We start from the raw sequence: 19,017 nt of genomic DNA on the forward strand, positions 1-19,017 counted from the left end.
TACTCAGCACCACTTTTCTGGCCCTGTTCCCATTTGCTTAAAATTTCTAAAGCCTGGTGATTGTCTTGTCCTTCGAGAAAATTCCAGGATGGTTGCTGCTAGGTGCTACTGAGCCTGCTTCAAACCATAGCAACCCTATGTGCAACAGAACAAAACACCGCCCAGTCCAGGAAACAGCAGTCGCCATAACCTCCTGAGGTGACCTCTGTGCCTTGAACGGAACTGGCCCAGCAGATCCCGAGGCTAATGGTGTGGCTGGATCTTTTTTCCCTGACAGCACCCTAAGTAGACTAAGATAAACATGTTGCTGAAAGAACTTACCTGCCACCATCTGCTGCACAGAGAGTGATAATTAAACACATTTTATTTGGAGTAAATCCATGCATGTATGAACTAGAACCCCCCCAGCAGAAATATCTTTTGACTTACTTTTGTACACATATGTACAAACAGGACCTATGTAGTGAGCTGCTTTACTTTACCCTGAATGGTCACTGAGTGCTCTTCTGAAGCCAAGTGTCTCTCTTCACACTGCGGACACTGACGTCTGTGATGAGATATACCTCAACCTCGAGAGCCCCGTCTAGTTCGTGACAGGACATCACTAATTCTATTAAACAGATGTGTGCATACGGAATTCCTGAATAATCGTCACAAGGAAATTTATCAAAATATGATTGAGTTAGGGCTCAGGCAGAAAGCAAATGTTTTGAGAATGATGATGGCAACAGATGTGCAGGACACAATGGTTAGTTTGGTTTGGTGTTTTGTTTTATTCACCTTGCTTTTTGAGAAGCGTTGCACAAGCCCCCAATAAAATCATTTTTTTTAAAGACCTGAAAAAACAAAAAAGAATCAAATATATAGAGAGAGGTGATGGAGTAATGGTTATTTAGCTTTTGTTCTCATGTTTAAATAGCTAGCTTTCAATTAGGACAGTCTTGCCAGAAAGTGAAGGTTCCTGAGAATGGAAAGTTCAGTGTCAACCAGTTCACACAGGCACTAGATTACAATTCCCACCGAGCCTGTTCAAAACTCTCTCACAATGCGTTCAGTCCAGAATTGTTAGAACTCATCTCCAATTCCGACAAAGTGAAAACATGACCACAACTCTGGTATTAGCACAAACACATTCATTTATTCATCAGAGGGGTGATCCTAATCAACACTTGGAAAGAGTTGCATGTAAAACGTGTGTGATCGAAGTAATGGAATACAACGACAACAAAGCAGTACGGAGATTTGCTCATTGAACTGAGCTTGTTCCTTCTCAGCTAATTCTTGTCCAAGTGATGATGGAAATTTTATTCTACTTTTTCGTAGGTCCGAGTACAGGTGACATTGTTCATAACGCATTCCTAGAAGACAACAACAAACAGTAACTAGGTTGGTCTTGTCGCTGAATGACAAGAGCAGTAACCAACTGTTAGAGAAGGCGTCTTCGAAAACACCCTAGGTCTAGCTCGTCTCATGGAGGCTTTTCATTTTAGAATCCCCGAGTTTGGGAGGAGCCAGACCTGCTGCATTGGTTCTAGAATCCTGCCAAGATGGGGTGAACAGTGGGAGGAACCACTCCTGGGCCTGCGCCACCCCCATGGTAAGTTCCGAATCGGTGCATTGGGATTTTCAGAAATCGATCGCTCGGCATTTCTTCTTCATCCATCTGAGTCTGGGAGCTCTGCTGGCTGGCGCTGTGTTCAGCAGCACTGCTACACCCATCCGTCCCTGACGGCGGGGTGGTGACTGCAGAGAGGTGCACTCACCACGAATTGCATCCTAGCCTCCTGCGTGGAAAGCGACAACGGTGCCACCAATCCGCAAGTCACGGAGTATGGGATCTAACTATTCATAGGCCCTGAAAACCATTCTTTCCCATTTTAAAGAAGTGGAAAAGGCATGCCCATAATACAAGCAGTAGAGCCGTCTCAGTGGAGCTCCAGCTACGTTCTGGTCCGATCATGTCAACTCCTGTCCCCCACTTTTTAAAAAAACAGTGCTGTAATGTTCCAGTAACTTATTGGCCGTTTTCTTCCCTGGTCTACCCTTCTGTTTATGATCAATCATATAGACTAAATGTATAAACTATATGTGCCAAGAAGGTGCCCAATGAGACATGACATTGCCACTTACCACCACTAATTTTCCATTTTCCAGTTTTCTGGTTATTGTGCTCTCCTTCCCATCCCAATCCTGGTGTTGAACCAAAACACCATCTGTGAAGTTGCAGACAGTCTGCAAAAATAAAATAGACTTTTTAATTCTTCCAAAGGCCATGTCTGACAGCCTTTCCCTGAATCATAACTTCCTGAATCAACATTGTATTCTCTCCCTCCTGGGCCTATTTTATTAGCCCACACTGATCTTATACATATACTTTCTGGCTTCTCAATCCAGATGTGCACAAAGTTTGCTGCTCCTTAAAGTATATTTTTATTAAAGAAACAAAGCTATGGAGCTGGTACCTCCACGTTGTGAAAACACAATTCATATTTGGTGTTGTGTTTTATTCACCTTGTTCTTCCCCTCCCCCCCTTTGGGACCATTCCAGAAGCTCCTATACCTGCATGCCATAAGTTATGACTGACCTGAGTTTTTCTGCCGTCAGCTGTGGTTTCTTCAAACTTCTCTCCCAGGTTACAAGAAAACTGTGTGGTTTTCAAAGTGCTCTCCGTTTTCACAGTGAGGGCTTTGCCATCACAAGTGATGACACAGTCAGGCTTGGCCATCGCCCCCATTTTCCGAAGAGCCATTCCCACTCCTGTAAAACATCGTTAAACAAGAAAACCAAAATAAGAGTTTATATAGTAAAATCCGTCATCTAAGTGTGACTTTAATGCCGAATTTTGTGGATTCCCTTTAACAGGAACTACTGCAAATGCATTTGGGGCCCCTTATGGGCACGTACTCTGCATATATTGGTTCATGTATGTCCAGTGACAGCACTCGGAGGACGACGTCATTATTTCTGCTAACTCATGAAAATCTGAGGGCGAAATCACTCGCCCAATTAAGAAGTGATGGGACCGGAATCAAACAGTACAACACTTAGCCCGGGACTACTACACACAGACCTCTCAAATTTATTTCTGCAATGCAGTTGAAGGAAGGGAGAAACAAAGCAGTCCAAACTGCAAATTCAAGTGCTTGCTTGGTGTTTTTTTCTAGAGTGGGTTCTGCCAACCATTTTAGGCTTGCTGTAACTCTTGCACAGACCCCGATATGAAAAATGCCTTTGATAAACACTTGGTAAATGAGGTATCCAAAAGAGCAATCAAGCCTGAGATAGGCAAACAGTACAGCTGTCTTAAAATTTAACACCGCACAGTGGCAAGAAAAGGTAGGGGCGGGGGTAGGGCGGCTGCAAGAACATTATCAGCAAAAGTAGAAAATATTTCATAGCTCTATAATGACTTCATAACTCTTTGGATAAAATATTTCATCTATAATTCCTCTTAGAAAAAACCTTGGAAGTGGGCCAACATCCCATTTCACTGATGAACTGAGAGGACTACACATAACCGGAGCTGAGGAATCAGCATGAAAACAAGCTCCTTCAAGACTTTCCAATTCCCCCAGTACCTTCCCTTTTGCCGATTCAGGGTTGGTGCTTGACTCTCACTCTGGACAAACAAATGGGCTCTGTTCTTCCCATAGCTCAATAAGCTGAAGTGTGACAACCTCATCGTTCCACTCTCAACACACACACACACACACACACACACACACATACACACACACGCCACTTTCCATAGAGAAAGAAGGTTCTCTATTTGGACCTCAAAATCTTGCATAGACACAAATGTTGTATTTCTATAAAGAGCTTCAAAAATTTGTACAGAACTAAAAGATCATGGACTTTTTGAAGCTCACTTGTCTAAGGTACGATGAAAGTCATCCTGATCATTTGTCACCGAAAGGGGAAAAAACACCTTGATATTTTGCCAAGTGATAAGTACACAGATTCAACACAGAACTGGGCTCGGCACTGCATGGTACTTGATAAAGATTAGTCAAGGAAGGTTTCTAAGGTAGAACAAGGCCTATGCTTCCGCAACAGTGGGATTTTACATAAAGTGACTCTGAGAACACCAGCTAGGGAGTGTGGTGACTCCCTTGGGTGAGATAGGGGCTTCTAGAAGGACCTTCAGTCTCAGTGTAGTCAAGGCATGGGAGACCATTTCTAAATGAGACCAATGCTATGCTACTTCACCCCACTTCCTGGTGGCCTGTGGCAAACGTCCATTTTTTGCCATCTACCCAGTCTCTCAACCAGCATTCATTCATTCGTTATCTCTGGCACTGGAAATGGCCATAATAATGATGTTAATAATAAAACCAAACACTGAATGACAGAGCAAGCTTCTCTCTGCCCCTCTCAAGGAAACTAGCAGCCTGGGCAGCACCACGCCCATCTTGCAGGCTGTTAATAGTATCTAGTTTACTTAGTTTGAGTTAAGACTGCAAGAGGGGGTTTCCCCCTCAATCAAGCACACTGCCATCCGGCTCCCCATCCTCCAGATGCAGAGGCCCGGGCAGCAGAGACCACCCACGCACACTCATTTCACCACACCAACCGAACGAAGGTCAGCGAGCTCAGTGCCACACCTCTGCACCCCGCTTTTGGGCAAGGAGGAGAGAAAGCCCAGCTCTCCACTGGGGCTAACCCAGCCCCAAAGGCCAGAGAACGCGGGCAGGCAGGGGAGCCGGAGCGGCGCGAGGGGGAGATAAAGGCTAAAGCTGCGTCTGGGTCAGACGCGCCCAGGGCTTTTGCGGGAAGCCAGACCCTCCCGGGAGCCATGCCTGGCACCGCGTGCTGGAGCCCAGGGCGGGGCCCGCGCGCCATCGAGGAACAAAAGCTGCGGCAGGTTGGGCGTGGGGCAGGATGGATGGCACGGGCGCTGCCCCAAGGATCGGGATCCAGTTAGAAGCTGGAGGGACAGGACGGTGGGGAGGCTCCGGGGCTGGGGGCGGGGAGGGTGACTGCGGCGTGGGGAAGGGAGAGAAGTGGGGAAACGACGAGGGCTCCAGGGAGAAGGCTGAAAGAAATGACGCGTGGGGTGGCGGGCGAGCGTGCCCAAGGACAGGATGCGATGCAGGGAAGCCGCCGTGGAGGGCGCGGGACCACGAGGCGCACCATCTCCGGGACCCCACGGCGGGCAGGAGCGCGTGCGGCTCGGCGGGTGCACGGAGCGCTCGGCCCGCGGCCGCGTGGCGAGGGGGGAAGTGGGGGAAGCGTGCGGCCCCGGGACGCAGATGGAGCGGACGGACTGACGGCCACGAGGCCGGCGCCGCGTGCCTCACCTAGTTCCTTCATGTACTCATCAAAGCCTTTGCTGTCCACCAGGCGCCATCTTCCCACGAACTGCTCAATGGTGGCCATAGTGGGCGAGGACCGGCAGGCGAGCGGAGAAAGTCGAGGAGAGCGTGGCGGGCGAGCGCGGTGTGCGGGCGCCCGGCGCCACGGCGGCTTTATAGACACGGCGCGCGCCGGGCGGCTCCCGGCAGCCAATAGGAGGCGCGCCTCGCCCGGCCCCCGCCCCGCCCCCGGCGCGCCCCCCGGGCTCCCCCCGCCCCCAGCCGGGAGTCAGGAGATGCGAACCGGCTCCACCTGCGCGCGGATCCAGGGCTCCGAGGGCGCCGCCTGCAAGCGGGGACTCGCCCGGCGCGCCCCACGCGTCCCCAGACGCCAGCCCTGGCACCTTCTGGCGCCTCTGCACACACAGGAAGCCAAAGGGGACACCCGGGAGGGGACCCCGCCCCTCCCTTTTTCCTCTTGGGCCCGGCGCTTTTACAGCCACGCGGCCAGAAATCTATTACCCGCCTGCAGACTGGGCAGCAGGAATTAATTGATCGATTGATTGCGAAACTGCCTTGCCACGCTAACCCGCATCACACATCCTCCTGAGAGAGAGTCTGCCTTCTCCAATTTCAGGCCACCCCGAAGGAACCTGTCACCAATCCAATTAGAACCTCATGGTAGGTAACAGGGAGCTTATGGGGTGGGGATGTCATGTGTCAGGAAACTTTAGCTTCTAAGCTAAAACTGGGTAGGACGTTTCATCGCAAGTGACTGTCATGGCTATGAAAGATCAGGGATGTTTTCTTATTTTATACTCATTCCCAGGAGAGTGAGTCCCAAGTCTCTGTCTGGCCTCTCCAGCATCAAGGCCCAGACATTAGATTTCAACATGTTTAATCATAATAATACTCTATAGTGGTGTGGAGAACCTTAGACCTTTCAAAGGCAACACTTCACAGTATCTTTCTTACTTGGTGCTTCCAGGTCCCTGTGGGGGTGAGCTGGGTTTAGGTGAGGAAATGGGCACCCTGAGAAGAGGGCCTCTGGTAGGAGATAATGCTCATTTAATTCAGTGTCTACTCCTATGTGCTAGAGGGCGGTGATGGGTCAAAGGTAGAATCCCAGACTCTGCCAATGTACCTATGAAAATGCTGCCGGATCCCTCCCTCGGTGAAGGTTTATATACTACTAAGAGGCTGACCATGTTTCAGCCGAGTTGCCAGACTCAGACCCCCGTGGGAGAGTATCTGCTGAGCTACTTCTGAAAATCAGCCAGGCTGATCCCTCCAGGCATGGGTTGCCATGAATCAGGAGCCAGTAACAGTGACAGTCATGCTGCGCCTCCTACACTCGTTATATCCACTAGCCCTTCCAGTTTGCCTGTCGAAGTTGAGTCAACTTCCAAGTGGGTCAGAGTAGAACTGTTCATCATGGCGTTTCCAACAGTAGGCCTGCCTTCCAACAGTGAGTGGACGCCCACCCAGAGTCTCCCCGTTGGCTCCCATCATGCCTGGACTTGGGCAGCAGTGATAGCCCAGGTTTTCAAAAGAGGAAAATGAGATTAGGTCAAGTCGCCCAGTGCAGGAACCAGCAGTCACATCCAGGTTCTTGTCAGGTGACACTGTCTCATCTGGGTGAGTTGAGGTCACAAGCCACTTAACGCATATCAAGAGAGTGACACTTCTATTATCTTTTTCTTTGTCTTCTATTTATTGAAGGTGAGATCTGAGGTAGATTTTTTTTGTCCCTTGTATGCCTCGAGTATTGCTTACCAGGAAATGCATCCCTTTCTAAAGGGATGAGTGTAGTTTCAGCCCAGACTTCCTCCTTGTGATACCATCTTTGGTCCAAATATGCCTCACGCCCTATCCTTGTGCTCTTGAGGGGAAACCTCAGCCCCGAGGCTCTGCTGCTCTGTAAAAGCTGGAGTTCTGAGGGAGGCGGAGTGCCCTTGTCTCTGAACTTGCAAGTGCTTTCCAGTTACCCAGCTCGGCCCTCCACCCGTGTCCTAGAGAGGCAGCTTAGTGTCTTAGGACTCTGGGTCTTCAGGCGTGTTGTAGACTGTGGTAATAATAGCCTGGCTCTGCAGCCCTGGAATATGAATTCTTAGGTTATTATAGTCAAGTCTGTTACTGAAATAGCCAAAGGAGAAAAGCATTATACCAGTTGGGTAGATATACTAGCTACTACATTGAAGAACTCATTTTTAAGCCCAACTGGAGGGTGGGAAGGGGTGGTGGTGGATTCCTCATACTTAATTTTTAAATGCACTCATGAATGTAATGAGGGAAAGTAATGTTTTGTGTGTGTGTGTGTGTGTGTGTGTGTGTGGTGAAAATAAACAACTACGCAAAGCAGAGCCAAAGATGGATCCAAATACCCTGTTACTATGACTCTGCTACTGTGGGCAATACGTTTATTTAATCCCTCTGTGCTCAGACGCCTCGTCTTTAAAAAATAAAGATAATATATATAGTAGTTATATATATAAATATATATAGTAGTTACATTATATATATATTAGTTACATAATCTGGTGTCAATTTGGGACTTGAGAAGATTAAGAGTGAAGGGGTGGAGTCCAGTCTTCAATCAGATCATAGCCAATTGAGACCTCTGTGTGGGCATGGCCTTTTCCTGAGAATTCTGGGAACTCCTGTGTTTTCCTCCTTGGAGGCGGGAGACACTTTCTCTCTCTGCTCACTCCCTAAGAGATGCTCTACTGACAAGACACATGGCGCTATGCCCTAGAAGCTAGAGAAGCCACGTGGACCTACTCTGATATAACCAGACCTCTGGAGCCAGAGAAGCTATGTAGAGACCCCTGCCAGTGCTGACATGCTTCCAATGCCACTGGATCCACAAGACTTCCAACCCATTGGCCTGTGATCCTCCTACATTCAGCATCATTGAATGAATTTCGTGAGTCTGAAAAGGATTTTATAAATTGGTATTGGACAGAGGGGCTAATATTGGGTTTATGGATTTGATCTGGACTGGGCTGGGTTGGGTTGTTTTCTCAATATTCAATTACTCTTATATATAAACCTCTTTCTTATATACATATGAGTGTCTATGAATTTGTTTCTCTAGTCTACCCAGCCTAACACAATGTAGTAGACTGAAGTAGATTATTTCTAATGTCCTTTTAAGACCTAATATTCAGATTTTCTTCGTCTCGAAAGGAAGAATGATAATGGATTTCAACATCTAAAAGACATTACTAACCAGTGTTTTAGGGTACCAAAAATGACCCCAAATCAAGTATATAAATGAAGGAGAACATTTTTGAAGTCTTAAAGAAGACAGAGACAAGACAAAGATGAAGACCATCAGCTGGATGATCGACACTGTTAGCACAAGATCATGATGGCATCCAAGTGTTTGCAGAGATTAAGAGACTGCCAAAGACATGGGAGGACAAAGAAAACTGTCGCAAAGCATTATCAGCAGCAGACCACTGCAGCACAGTTACAAATGGGGCGACAGAAGCAGGAAGGGGGCCGTGATGTGACACATACATTGTTAGAGTTTACAAGATCCCCTCAGTGCTCTTTAACCGAGACAGTCAGGGCAAGACTCATGACTAGTGACCTCAGTAAGGTGATCTCCATCTAAGGAGTCTCCAGACAAGCCCTAAAGGGAAACGGCCCCTCCCCAGAGTGTTGAAAAGAGCAGAGATCATCCGCTTTCCACTGTACTCTGCCTGAGTGCAAGACTCTTCACTTAGCAGTTTAATGGGAAGAAGGAATTCAGTGGAGGCTTCATCCACGTGGGGTCTCTGCACATCGATTGGGGGCTTCCAGTGCTTTCCACAGCCTTTTGCTGAGTAGGCACTCAGAATTTAAACCCTGATTCACTGCCATACTCCATAACTAAAATCTAGTTCTGGGCTAATTAACTTGAACCAAGTAGGAAGTGTGAAACCCCAAAGTATGAAGATATTTCTGATTAGACTCTGGTATGACTTCTGAATGGGATTGTTGAGAGCTTCCTCATTGGAAAAAGGGAGGGCAATTACCAATGATTGCTACTAGTGGCCTGTAAGCAAGAGTCCTATCCTAACTTATCCTTGCAGACTTGAGCAACAGTTCTAAATCATTTATTTTAGTAGCAACACGGAGGCGATCTAGTTGTCACATTACGTCTTCATGCTTCAGTACCATGTTGTCGGGATCATGAAGGCAATTCTACTTCACAGCCATCTGGGTGCCATTCTTACAATTGTTGCCGCATTGGACCCTATTGCTATAGTTAGCATATCAGTCCGTCTCACTGAGAGTCTTCCTCCTTCTTGATGACCCTCTATATTACCAAGCATCATGTCCCTCTCCAGGGACTCATTGCTCCCGACGACATATGAGATGGACATGAGATGAAGTCTAGCCATCTTCACTCTAAGAGGCATTCTGGCTGAACTCCTTCTCTGCTAGATGGCTCACTCTTGGGCAGCCCATGGTATAGTCAGTATTCTTAACTAGCACCGAAGTACAGATGGTTCACTTCTCCAGTTGTCCTTACTCATTGTCCAGCTGCTGCATTCCTATGAGACAATTACAATAGCATGACTTGGGCCAGGTGTCCTGTAGTTCTTAAGGTGACCTCTTCGCTGTATAAATACTTTAGATACCTTTCAGAGCAGATAACACAGCCCAACCCAAAAAACCTCAAACAAGCTGTTTTTCCTTGGTGTCTTGGTTTTAGGACTATTCCTGGAGTTATTTAAAAAGCCGGTTTAGAAAACTGCTCTAGTTTCTCAGATAGAGTGTTCTACTGTAATTTTGGCCATTAAGTGATACAAATTGATTAATTTATCACCCTAGTTTTAAAGATGAGAAGATTTCAGGCTCACAAATGATAGGTTAAGGCCCAAAAGATAAGATATATTTGAAAAAGAATTAGGTATTAAGGAATTTCCCAGCAAAGCTGTATAGGGACCCATGGTGGCTAGTTGGTGGCACTTCAGCTGCTAATCATAAGGTCACTCTACTCACCAGTCACTCTGCGGCCTTGATGAGATTTAAAGTTCTGGAAATCCAAAGAGTCTGTGCTTCCCTGTCCTGTAGGGTCCCTATGAACTAAACCGATTCCGTGTCAGTGTGCCATCTAGACAGAGGCTACAAGTTGAACACCGCAAAGCCGGATCGCAGTTTGATAAGAAAGGAAAATGAAAAGAAAAGTCAAAAGGCACGACTGTGGGAGGTGTGAGGGCAATTTAAAGAGTCGGAAATGTAAGACTTCATAGTGATTTTCCTAAGCATTTTGAAGGTGTAATTTTTCCCTTTAAACTCTGCAAGAAACCATTCAGAACACATTTTAATATGTAGAAGTCAGTGATTCATATTACACGTTTCAGAGGTGAGGTTGACTCCAAGCTTCTTTATAAGACAATCTCTAATATTCTTTTAAGAGCTTTTTTTGCACAGATGAAGAAGTCGCGCCATTTTATAATAAGACTGGAACATTTTCATTTTAATCGAGCCCTTTGAACTCTGACAGACCCACCTTGGGTGTTAGAACATTTGGCTTTCTGTTTATTGACCAAAAGTACTACCAGTCAGTGAACTGTGAGACACAGCAACTCTGTCAAACAGAGTGGGACTTCTCCTGCAGGTTTCTGAGGCCCCAAATCCTTATGGGAATAAAATAGCATCTTTCTCTTGCAGAGTGACCGATGAGCTCCAAGAGCTGCCCTTGTCGTTAGCGATCAAGCACATAACCCAGCATGCCATCAGTGCTTTCTGTTTATTATACGATGCTCTTATTTCTGGGCCCCTCTTGTATGAATCATTTTATTGGCAGCTTTTACAGATATTGTAACAATTCATACTTCAATGAAATCAAACACAACTGTACAATTGCTGCCACCATCAGTTTCATGACATTGTCCTTCTTCTTGAACTCCTTGATATCAGCTCCTCTTTATCCCCTCCCTCCCTCTCAGGAACCCTAATCATACTACATATGATTGTTATTATTATTTCCCATATCTTACAGCTTTCAATGCATCCTTTCACCTGCACTTCTGCTGTTCGCTCCCCTCATGTGGGGTGATACAGTCGTCATTGCTGTCAGTTTCCCCTTCCCTGCCTTCCCTCCTCCCGTATGTACCCTCAGGGAACGAGTGCTCCCATTAGTGTTTCTACAGCACTATCAACCTGGGCTCTCAATCACTGAACTATCTTAATTATACAAATGGACCTCCACGGGTCTGACAAAACTAATAGGTAAATCAAAGTCCTTTATGGTAAGGGAGAGGAAATATTACAGATCTAGAGGATAGTGTATGTATCTCATCAGTGCTATACCACACCTTAGAAAAACCATCCCTTCTGTGTGGTGCGTCTGTGAGAGACTGTCCAATTATTTTACAGCCGGATTTTGGGTTTCCATTTTATTCACCCTCCTTCATGCCACTTTTATTGCTTGTTTTTGAATTTCTGATACCTATCCTATTGACACCTCATTGATCACACAGCCTGGTGTGCTACTGCCCTGCAGGCTTTGTTGCTCCCTGCTAGATGGCCACTTTAATTAGAAGCCTTTCAGACCCCAGATGCCATAGCTTACAGTAGCCAGGCACCATCAGCTTTCTTCACCACGTTTGCTTATGAACCCTTTTTATCTTCAGCAATGGTGTCGGGAAAGGGATTATCATAGAGTTTCACATTATTAGGAGAAACCATTCTTGTACTGAGATGAGTTTTAGGTTTAGACCCAAAGTCCATCTGTTTCCTCGTTATATTTATACACACACATATGGACAAGTACACCCATATTTATAAATTTCCATATATGCATATCTATATTTATCATTTTTACTTTGTTCTTCTTTCCTGTTTTTCCTGTTTCTTTCTTCCTGCTCTAGCATTGTGCTTACCCATCTTTTACCATCATGTTTACCCATCTAAGTAATTCATCTCAGACACGGTTCAGTTGATCCAACATGCTACATCCTCCTCACGGTCAATTTCAGCACCCTTGCTATTCCCCTGTCCCTGATGTTATTGGCTCACCGCTTACTGCCCCTCCTCTCCGCCTCCTCCCCTTCCATGCCACCACCCCCTCCCCAGCTATGGCCCCTTTGCTGTCTCCTTGGGCTTGCGTATCCTACCTATCTTATATAGATAAACACCAAGAGGAAAAGGGGGGAAAAAGATAGGGGGGAAAGGCAGAACCATACAAATAGATCCTACTTACCCATTAAGAGTAGATGAGCAGCTCTCTGTCAAATAGATAGAAGAACATGCTATAAACTGTCAGTCCATTCCCCGTTTCCTCCAGGCTTCCATATCCTGGGCCCGCTTACCCAACAGCACTCGTCCCTTTTAGCCCTCAGCACGTGTGGCTGGAAGACAAGCCTCCTGCAAGTCCCCATTGCTCTTCCTGCAGACAAGGATGGAGCAGTCAAGTGCCTCCCCCCACCCGCCTCAGTCCATTACACTTTCAGACTTTCAGCAGGGCCCCCTTGTGAGTAACCCCAACCAGTTCAGATAAGGTGCAAAGTGCTGCCCCAGAGTCAGAAATCTAAGGGAGATTCCTCAGGGACTTAGTGGCTTTGCCCCCATCGCTGGGCGGTTGCACTCCCCTCTTGGTTTGCGCCCAGGTGGCTGGGTCAGGCTGGCTGCACTCCCTGAGCTCTATCTTCAGTGCTCTCCTCTGTAGCGCTGTTCTCTAGGGAGGGGACATCGTGTCTCCAGCTGAGGCCGGCCCTGGGGTCCTCTCTGTGAACAAGCTGCTCTGAGCAGGAATGTCACCCTCAAGGTTGGTGCACCTCAAGGATTGAAATGAGGGCTACTAGCGCTCTCTCTTTCCTGTAGCGATATAAACAATGCCCTCACCTTGGTGCATTAGTGCCCTGGTCCCCCATTGCCCTGTTTCTTCTTGCCCCACCCCTCTGTGGGCCTTCAAGGCACATGAGAGGTGTGGAAAATATGCCTTTCAGCACAGGTGCCACCTGCATCCCTTTTCTTTTCTTCTTTCTATTCTTTTTTTGATGATGCCTCATTGGGTGTGGTCTGGTTCGTGCCAGAATACCTGGTGCCCAGCCCTGGACTTCGCAATATGTGCAGCTCCGCCTATGCCCATTCTTCTGCTTGAACTTACCTCAGTGGGCTCCTGCTGCACTTGATTTCTGGAGCTCTTTTACGATAACAAATTGGAACTGTCTGCTACTTGGTTCCTTATAAAAGTGAAGTGATGCTTGGGGAAAATGCCAAGTTCATGTAGTGTGCACTGTTCAAATATGTCTTTGGATCAAAGGACACCATGTGAAGTATAACTTGACCTAAATATTCTGTAACGCCCAATCTAAATAAAACCATACACATTTTTCTACCCAAGGCTACCTAATACTACATTAAAATATCCTGAGTTTTTATGAACGAGAAGCGTGGAGAGTGGTATATAGTATATGTCTGTACCTCAAACACTAGACCTGATAGGGGAAGCTGATTCCATGGTTAGAATCAGCAGGTCAAATGTGCCCAGAAACGAGTTTAACATCTGAGGCATCAAAATGTTCATTGGCTAGTTTAATGGCACTTGCATTCTTCTGAATGAAACTGACTGAAGAATCAAGAATCCCGAATAGCTCATCCACTTTAGCCCAAGAAGCCCTTGTTTGCACACCAGAGGCAAGTTTGCTTCATCTCTGAGTCTTGGATGTATACAATTACAGAGGTAAGAATTCACCCCCTCACTGTCATCAACCCAGTGCTGAGCCCCTCGTGGGTTTCCCACAGCCAGTGTTTACAGGACTGCAAATGTTTAAAGGCTGTACGTCCAATCTTCTCCCAAGGGCTGCTGATGGTTTTGAACCGCTGACCGAGAAGATCACAGCCCAGCACATAACCTCGACACCACTTATTTCAACCAAGAAGTTCACCTCCCTGGGGGCAAGAAAAAACGTACTCAAATTACTCTATTTCCACCTAGTGGTGAAAGTGTAGAATTTCTCTTAGAGGTTACTTGGTAAATGTTCAGTTTTTCAGCTTCACATTTCACAAACACACATCTAGCTGTGGGTGAATGTACGTGTAATTTTATTTCCTAGTTATATTTTCTCTTTGCCTCCCACAGAGTTTGATTATAGTATGTAGGAATATTGGTGGCCTGACTCGGAAGTCATGGAGCTGAGAGAGGAAGGAGAGTGGTGAGGTGGGGGAAGGGAGGGTCCCAAGAAGCTGCACATTAAATGAATCACTGCAGAATAGACATAAAATGATCAGTCATGCTTAGGCCACTGAGACGTGCCTATGTAATGAAAGAGCCCGCGTGGTGCTGCTGTGTAAGCCACGGGCTTCTAACTTCAAAGCTAAGCAGTTCCAAGTGGCCCGCCTCTTGGAGCGAGGAAAACGAAGCTGCGGTCTGCTCCTGGAAAGATTCCCAGCCCCAGAAACCCCAGGAGTCAGAACTGACTCCATAGCAGGGGATTCGGGAACAAGAAGAGGAGACTCAGCAGCAAAGAGCGAAGGAGGTGACACAGAAATGGCATGACTATAAAAGGGAACTTCTCCGGCTTGAATGAGCACACAAATCCCCTTGGGATCTTATAAAGATGCAGATGCTGACCCCCCAAGCTAAATAAACTCACCGCCATCCAGTTGATTGCTGTCTCATAGCAGCAGGGGAGACCTGCCCCTGTGAGTTTGGGAGACTGGACTCTACAGACTGCACTCTTAAGAGCCCTGTCTTTTCTTCAATGGAGTGGCGGAGGTTTCAAACTGCCGCAGACCGTGTAACCACTGTGCCACCAGGGCCCTCCCTGAGTTACACTGTGTAAGTATGTTCTGTTTAGAGCACTATCAAAATGTATAGACAAGACAGGAAATTGGAAAACTGCCTTCTCGGGAATGACTTTACTCATTTTTGGTAGTTTTTCCTAATTGGCCTGTAGCAGCCTTTTTTTTTTTCTTCTTTCTTTCTTTCTTTCTAATCTCTCCTCTCCAGAGACCATGCTGGGACACTTTATAGGACAAATGGAGATGGGGAGGGTAGAGACTGCTTATTGAAGCCCAGACTGTTCTGTAAAATGGCAATCTGTGGTTTTTAAACCTGTCTTGTCTTACTTTAAACATACTTTGCATACCTTGCTTCTTCTCACTAACACATCGCTAAAAAAGTCTCACGTGGAATCAGTGCCAACAGAACATCATCGGAAGTAAGCAGGGGACAGACCTGCATCTTGGGGGTGAGGCCTGGGAACCACACCGTGTAAGGCACACCCTGCAATCTTTAGTTCTCAGTTCTTCCATGCATCCTTCCAGAACAATAAATTGTCAATAATGACCATATGACAGTAGAAGTTATTTTCATCTTTTATATTTTGGCAATAAGATTATTTCTAATTCAAGCACTTATAATGGTACAGGAAATTAAAGGAAATCCAATCAACACAAATATGGCACAAATTTATGCAACAACTATAAAGGCCAGTGATGAAGAAACTGAAGAATTCTACCAGCATCTTCAGTCTGAAGTTGATCAAACATGCAATCAAGATGCATTGATAATTATTGGTCATTGTAATATAAAAAATAGAAACAAAGAAGAAGAAACAGTAGTTGGAAAATATGGCCTTGGGGAGAGAAATGAGGCTGGAGATCACAGGATAGGATTTTGCAAGATGCATACCTTGTTCACAGCAAATAAATAACCTTTGTTCAACAACTCAAATGGTGACTACACACCTGGCCTTCTCCAGGTGGAATGTGAAGAAATAAAATGGATTAAATCTGTGGGAAGAGATGATGGAGAAGCTCCATATCAACAGCTGAAACCAGGTCAGGGTTGACAGTAACAGACCATCAGTTGCTCATACCTGAGTTCAAGTTCAAGCTAAGGAAAATTGAGACAGGTTTCCAAGAGCCAAAATCTAAACTTGAATCTATCCCAACTGAATCTTGAAAACATCTCAAGAAGAGATTTGCTGCATGGAACACTAATGACCGACGACCTGATGAGCTGCAGGAGGACATCAAGAACATCATGAAGAAAGAAATTTAAAGATTTTTTTAAAAAGACATTAGAAAGACAGGAAAGAAAGAAAATATCAAAGTGGATGTCAAAAGAGACCCTGAAACCCTTCATTGCAGAGTGGTTAAAGCAAATGGTTGAATTGATGATGTCAAAGAGCTCAACAGAGCATTTCAAAGGGCAACTCAATATTTTATACAAAGTTTTATACAGCTTTTAAACCAGTAGCTTGGTCTTCACTCTCTAGTCTTCCATGTGGATTAGAGCTGAAGTTCTGAGCACTAGGTTCACAGAGGCTACAGTTTATAGTGGACATCTTTTATTTATTCCTTTGAATCTCCTCACAGATCCGGTCTCTATTGAATTTAATGTGAACACCTTTGTTCCCCGAAGAGTGTGCGTGAAGGTGGATTGCTACCCCTTCCTCAGCCCGCCCAAGGAGGGGCAGCCTAGCCCTGGCTTCCTTGGTTGGCAGGCAGTCTTGTAAATTCTTCAATCTAGGAATCCTAAACACATTGCAGTCATGGTCCCTTCCCCCCTTCTACAGGCCTGTCTGCAACTGGGTGACCACAGTCATGCTTTTCTGACAGTTTGCCTTGTGGCCTGTGTCCTATTTAAATGGTCAAACCTCCATCCTTCCTTGGGCACCATTTTGGCTTTGTGCTCACGGTCTTCCTCATCCGATGAAAGGTCTTTGGCTTGCCTTGCCTTGTTGAAGATTTAACAAATGGATCCCAATAAATGACATTTGAATCTGAGGTCTCTTCTCCCCTAGAACAAATAGTAGATATCCCCCCAAAATCCAAATGCACTGCCATCAAGTCAGTGCCAGCTCAACAATCCCCCAGAGGGTTTCCTAGATGGTAACTGTTTAAGAGTGGAAAGCATCAACTTTCTCCCAGTAGACATCTAGGACCCTCTTATGAAGCATTGAGTTTTCATGTTTAGATGTACTCTATGGATATTGTGTATGTTATTTAGGGTCAGTGGCTTTTCATGTATTTGGACTCTTGGTTCCCCCAGAACAGTGTCTTGGTGATAGAACCATATTATTTTAAAACTTAAAGGTCATCTTTGGGCAATTCATTAAGGTTATTCGTCAGAAAAGACCACTGTAATTAATTCATTTATAGAAGTATTCATTGTAAGAATTTAATTATATTTTAAGTTCAAGAATTCTCAAAGCTACCAGTATAAGGTATGTTAATACCAGCAGGGAATGCTCAATGGAAATCATAGTAGGCATCATTTCCCTAATATATTTGTTAGTTCATGAGTTATTGTGAGTTATTGATCAAAGCTAGGACTTGGAACCAACTCAATGGCAACTAACAATAGCCAGCTTAACATCTACCAACAACGACACCTGTCTAGGATTGTGAAATTACTACAGCTTCCTCACCTTCTCTTAGAGGTGCTTCAGTTTCAGTATTGGGTTGCCAACCCTAATGTTGGTAGTTCAAACCCTGTAAATACTCCAGGTGGAAGGGCACTGAGGTTATCTGCCCCAATAAAGACTTATGACCTAAGAAGCCCACAGGAGTTGTTCTACTTTGTCCCACAGTGTCACCATGTGTAGAAATGGACTCAATCGTGGTATGTTTGACTTTCCCTCCCACAGGCTCAAAATAAACTTAAAACAATGCATTTGTCTGGGCACTTTGAATTCCATTCAGATCACCCCATATCCAGTCATGGAATTTTAGCAATTAAAGTTGAGGAGGAAAAATCATTAGAGCAAGGATTAAGGTCCAAAATAATCAAGTTTTTTTAAGTTGCTTTCACTCAATTATATATAGCATATAAGTCACCATTCGTAGTTTCACACTACTATAGCTGTTTCACCTCAAACATGCTTAGCAAAAAGCCCAAAAATCTGGAGTACAGAAATACATTTTCCTATTCAGAATATTTTTTAAAATCCAGGAAAAAGAAAGCTGCTTGTGTTTCACACCATATTATAGAAAGTACTGTTCTTTTGGTACAGCTTAGGTTATTAGCAAAGACTAAAAAAGAAATTATATTAATAATTGTTATTATTCTTTATTCCTATGTCTCATGAGCCGCAGAGAATAGTTGTTGGGTTTATGCCTCAGATATTCTCTATTGACTTAGAGTTAAATGAACTAAGAATTGATTATGAAACATCACCAGTCATGTTTTGGGTATTAGGTTGATCCATACAAAATGACCATTTTCATAGATTAGAAGTATTTAAATATAATACAATCAAATCGATCTTCAAAACAGGTATCTGAGTGTGTCTGGAAATGGCGTGGGATATTTCTCCATTAAATTGATGGGAATGTTTATTTTGGAACTATCAGGTAATCAAAGGCTCTTCTATTTGCAGTTCTGTGTCCTTTCCCCGTGCACTTACTCTTTTATCTTCTGAAATAAAGATATTATGTTGATAGAACAGAAACTTCTTTTTCCAACATCACTGATGACCATTCAGGAAACGGTAAACCCAGAAACCCTTTTTCACCGATTAAATTGGACAATTTAATCACTCCTCTCACCTTTAAAATTGTTCCTTCCCACACACCTTTCTAAATATTAGTGGCTATGAATTGCTAATCAAAAAGTAAGCAGTTCAGAGCAACCAGGGTCTTCAAGGGAGAAAGAGGAGGCTTTCTATTCCCATAAAGAGTTAGTCTTGGTAACCCACAAGGCCAGCTCTACCCTGCTATAAGGTTGCTATGAGTCAAAATTGGCTGAGTGCCAGTGAGAGTGAGCAA

General features: G+C 45.1%; 1 protein-coding gene across 1 annotated transcript; it reads right to left on the reverse strand.

Moving 5' to 3' along the window:
- Window positions 1–1,095: 1,095 nt before the first annotated feature.
- On the reverse strand, window positions 1,096–5,457 carry FABP5 (fatty acid binding protein 5). Its single transcript, XM_075550632.1, has 4 exons — window positions 5,302–5,457; window positions 2,586–2,758; window positions 2,131–2,232; window positions 1,096–1,358 (listed from the first exon to the last, which is right to left on the reverse strand). The coding sequence occupies exons 1-4, from the start codon at window positions 5,378–5,380 to the stop codon at window positions 1,305–1,307; spliced, it is 408 nt and encodes a 135-aa protein (XP_075406747.1). The 5' UTR covers window positions 5,381–5,457; the 3' UTR covers window positions 1,096–1,304.
- Window positions 5,458–19,017: the final 13,560 nt, after the last annotated feature.

This window comes from Tenrec ecaudatus, chromosome 5 (genome assembly GCF_050624435.1).
Source record: "Tenrec ecaudatus isolate mTenEca1 chromosome 5, mTenEca1.hap1, whole genome shotgun sequence".
Taxonomy (NCBI): Eukaryota; Metazoa; Chordata; class Mammalia; order Afrosoricida; family Tenrecidae; genus Tenrec; species Tenrec ecaudatus.

What these genes read in the sequence shown, in the direction of transcription:
- FABP5 (XM_075550632.1), bottom strand. Translation starts at nt 5,380, where the DNA reads ATGGCCACCATTGAGCAGTTCGTGGGAAGATGGCGCCTGGTGGACAGC. An exon ending in TGAGTACATGAAGGAACTAG is followed by an intron (nt 2,759 to 5,301) that starts GTGAGGCACGCG and finishes GATGTTTTACAG; the next exon opens with GAGTGGGAATGGCTCTTCGG. An exon ending in AAAATGGAAAATTAGTGGTG is followed by an intron (nt 1,359 to 2,130) that starts GTAAGTGGCAAT and finishes GTTGTCTTCTAG; the next exon opens with GAATGCGTTATGAACAATGT.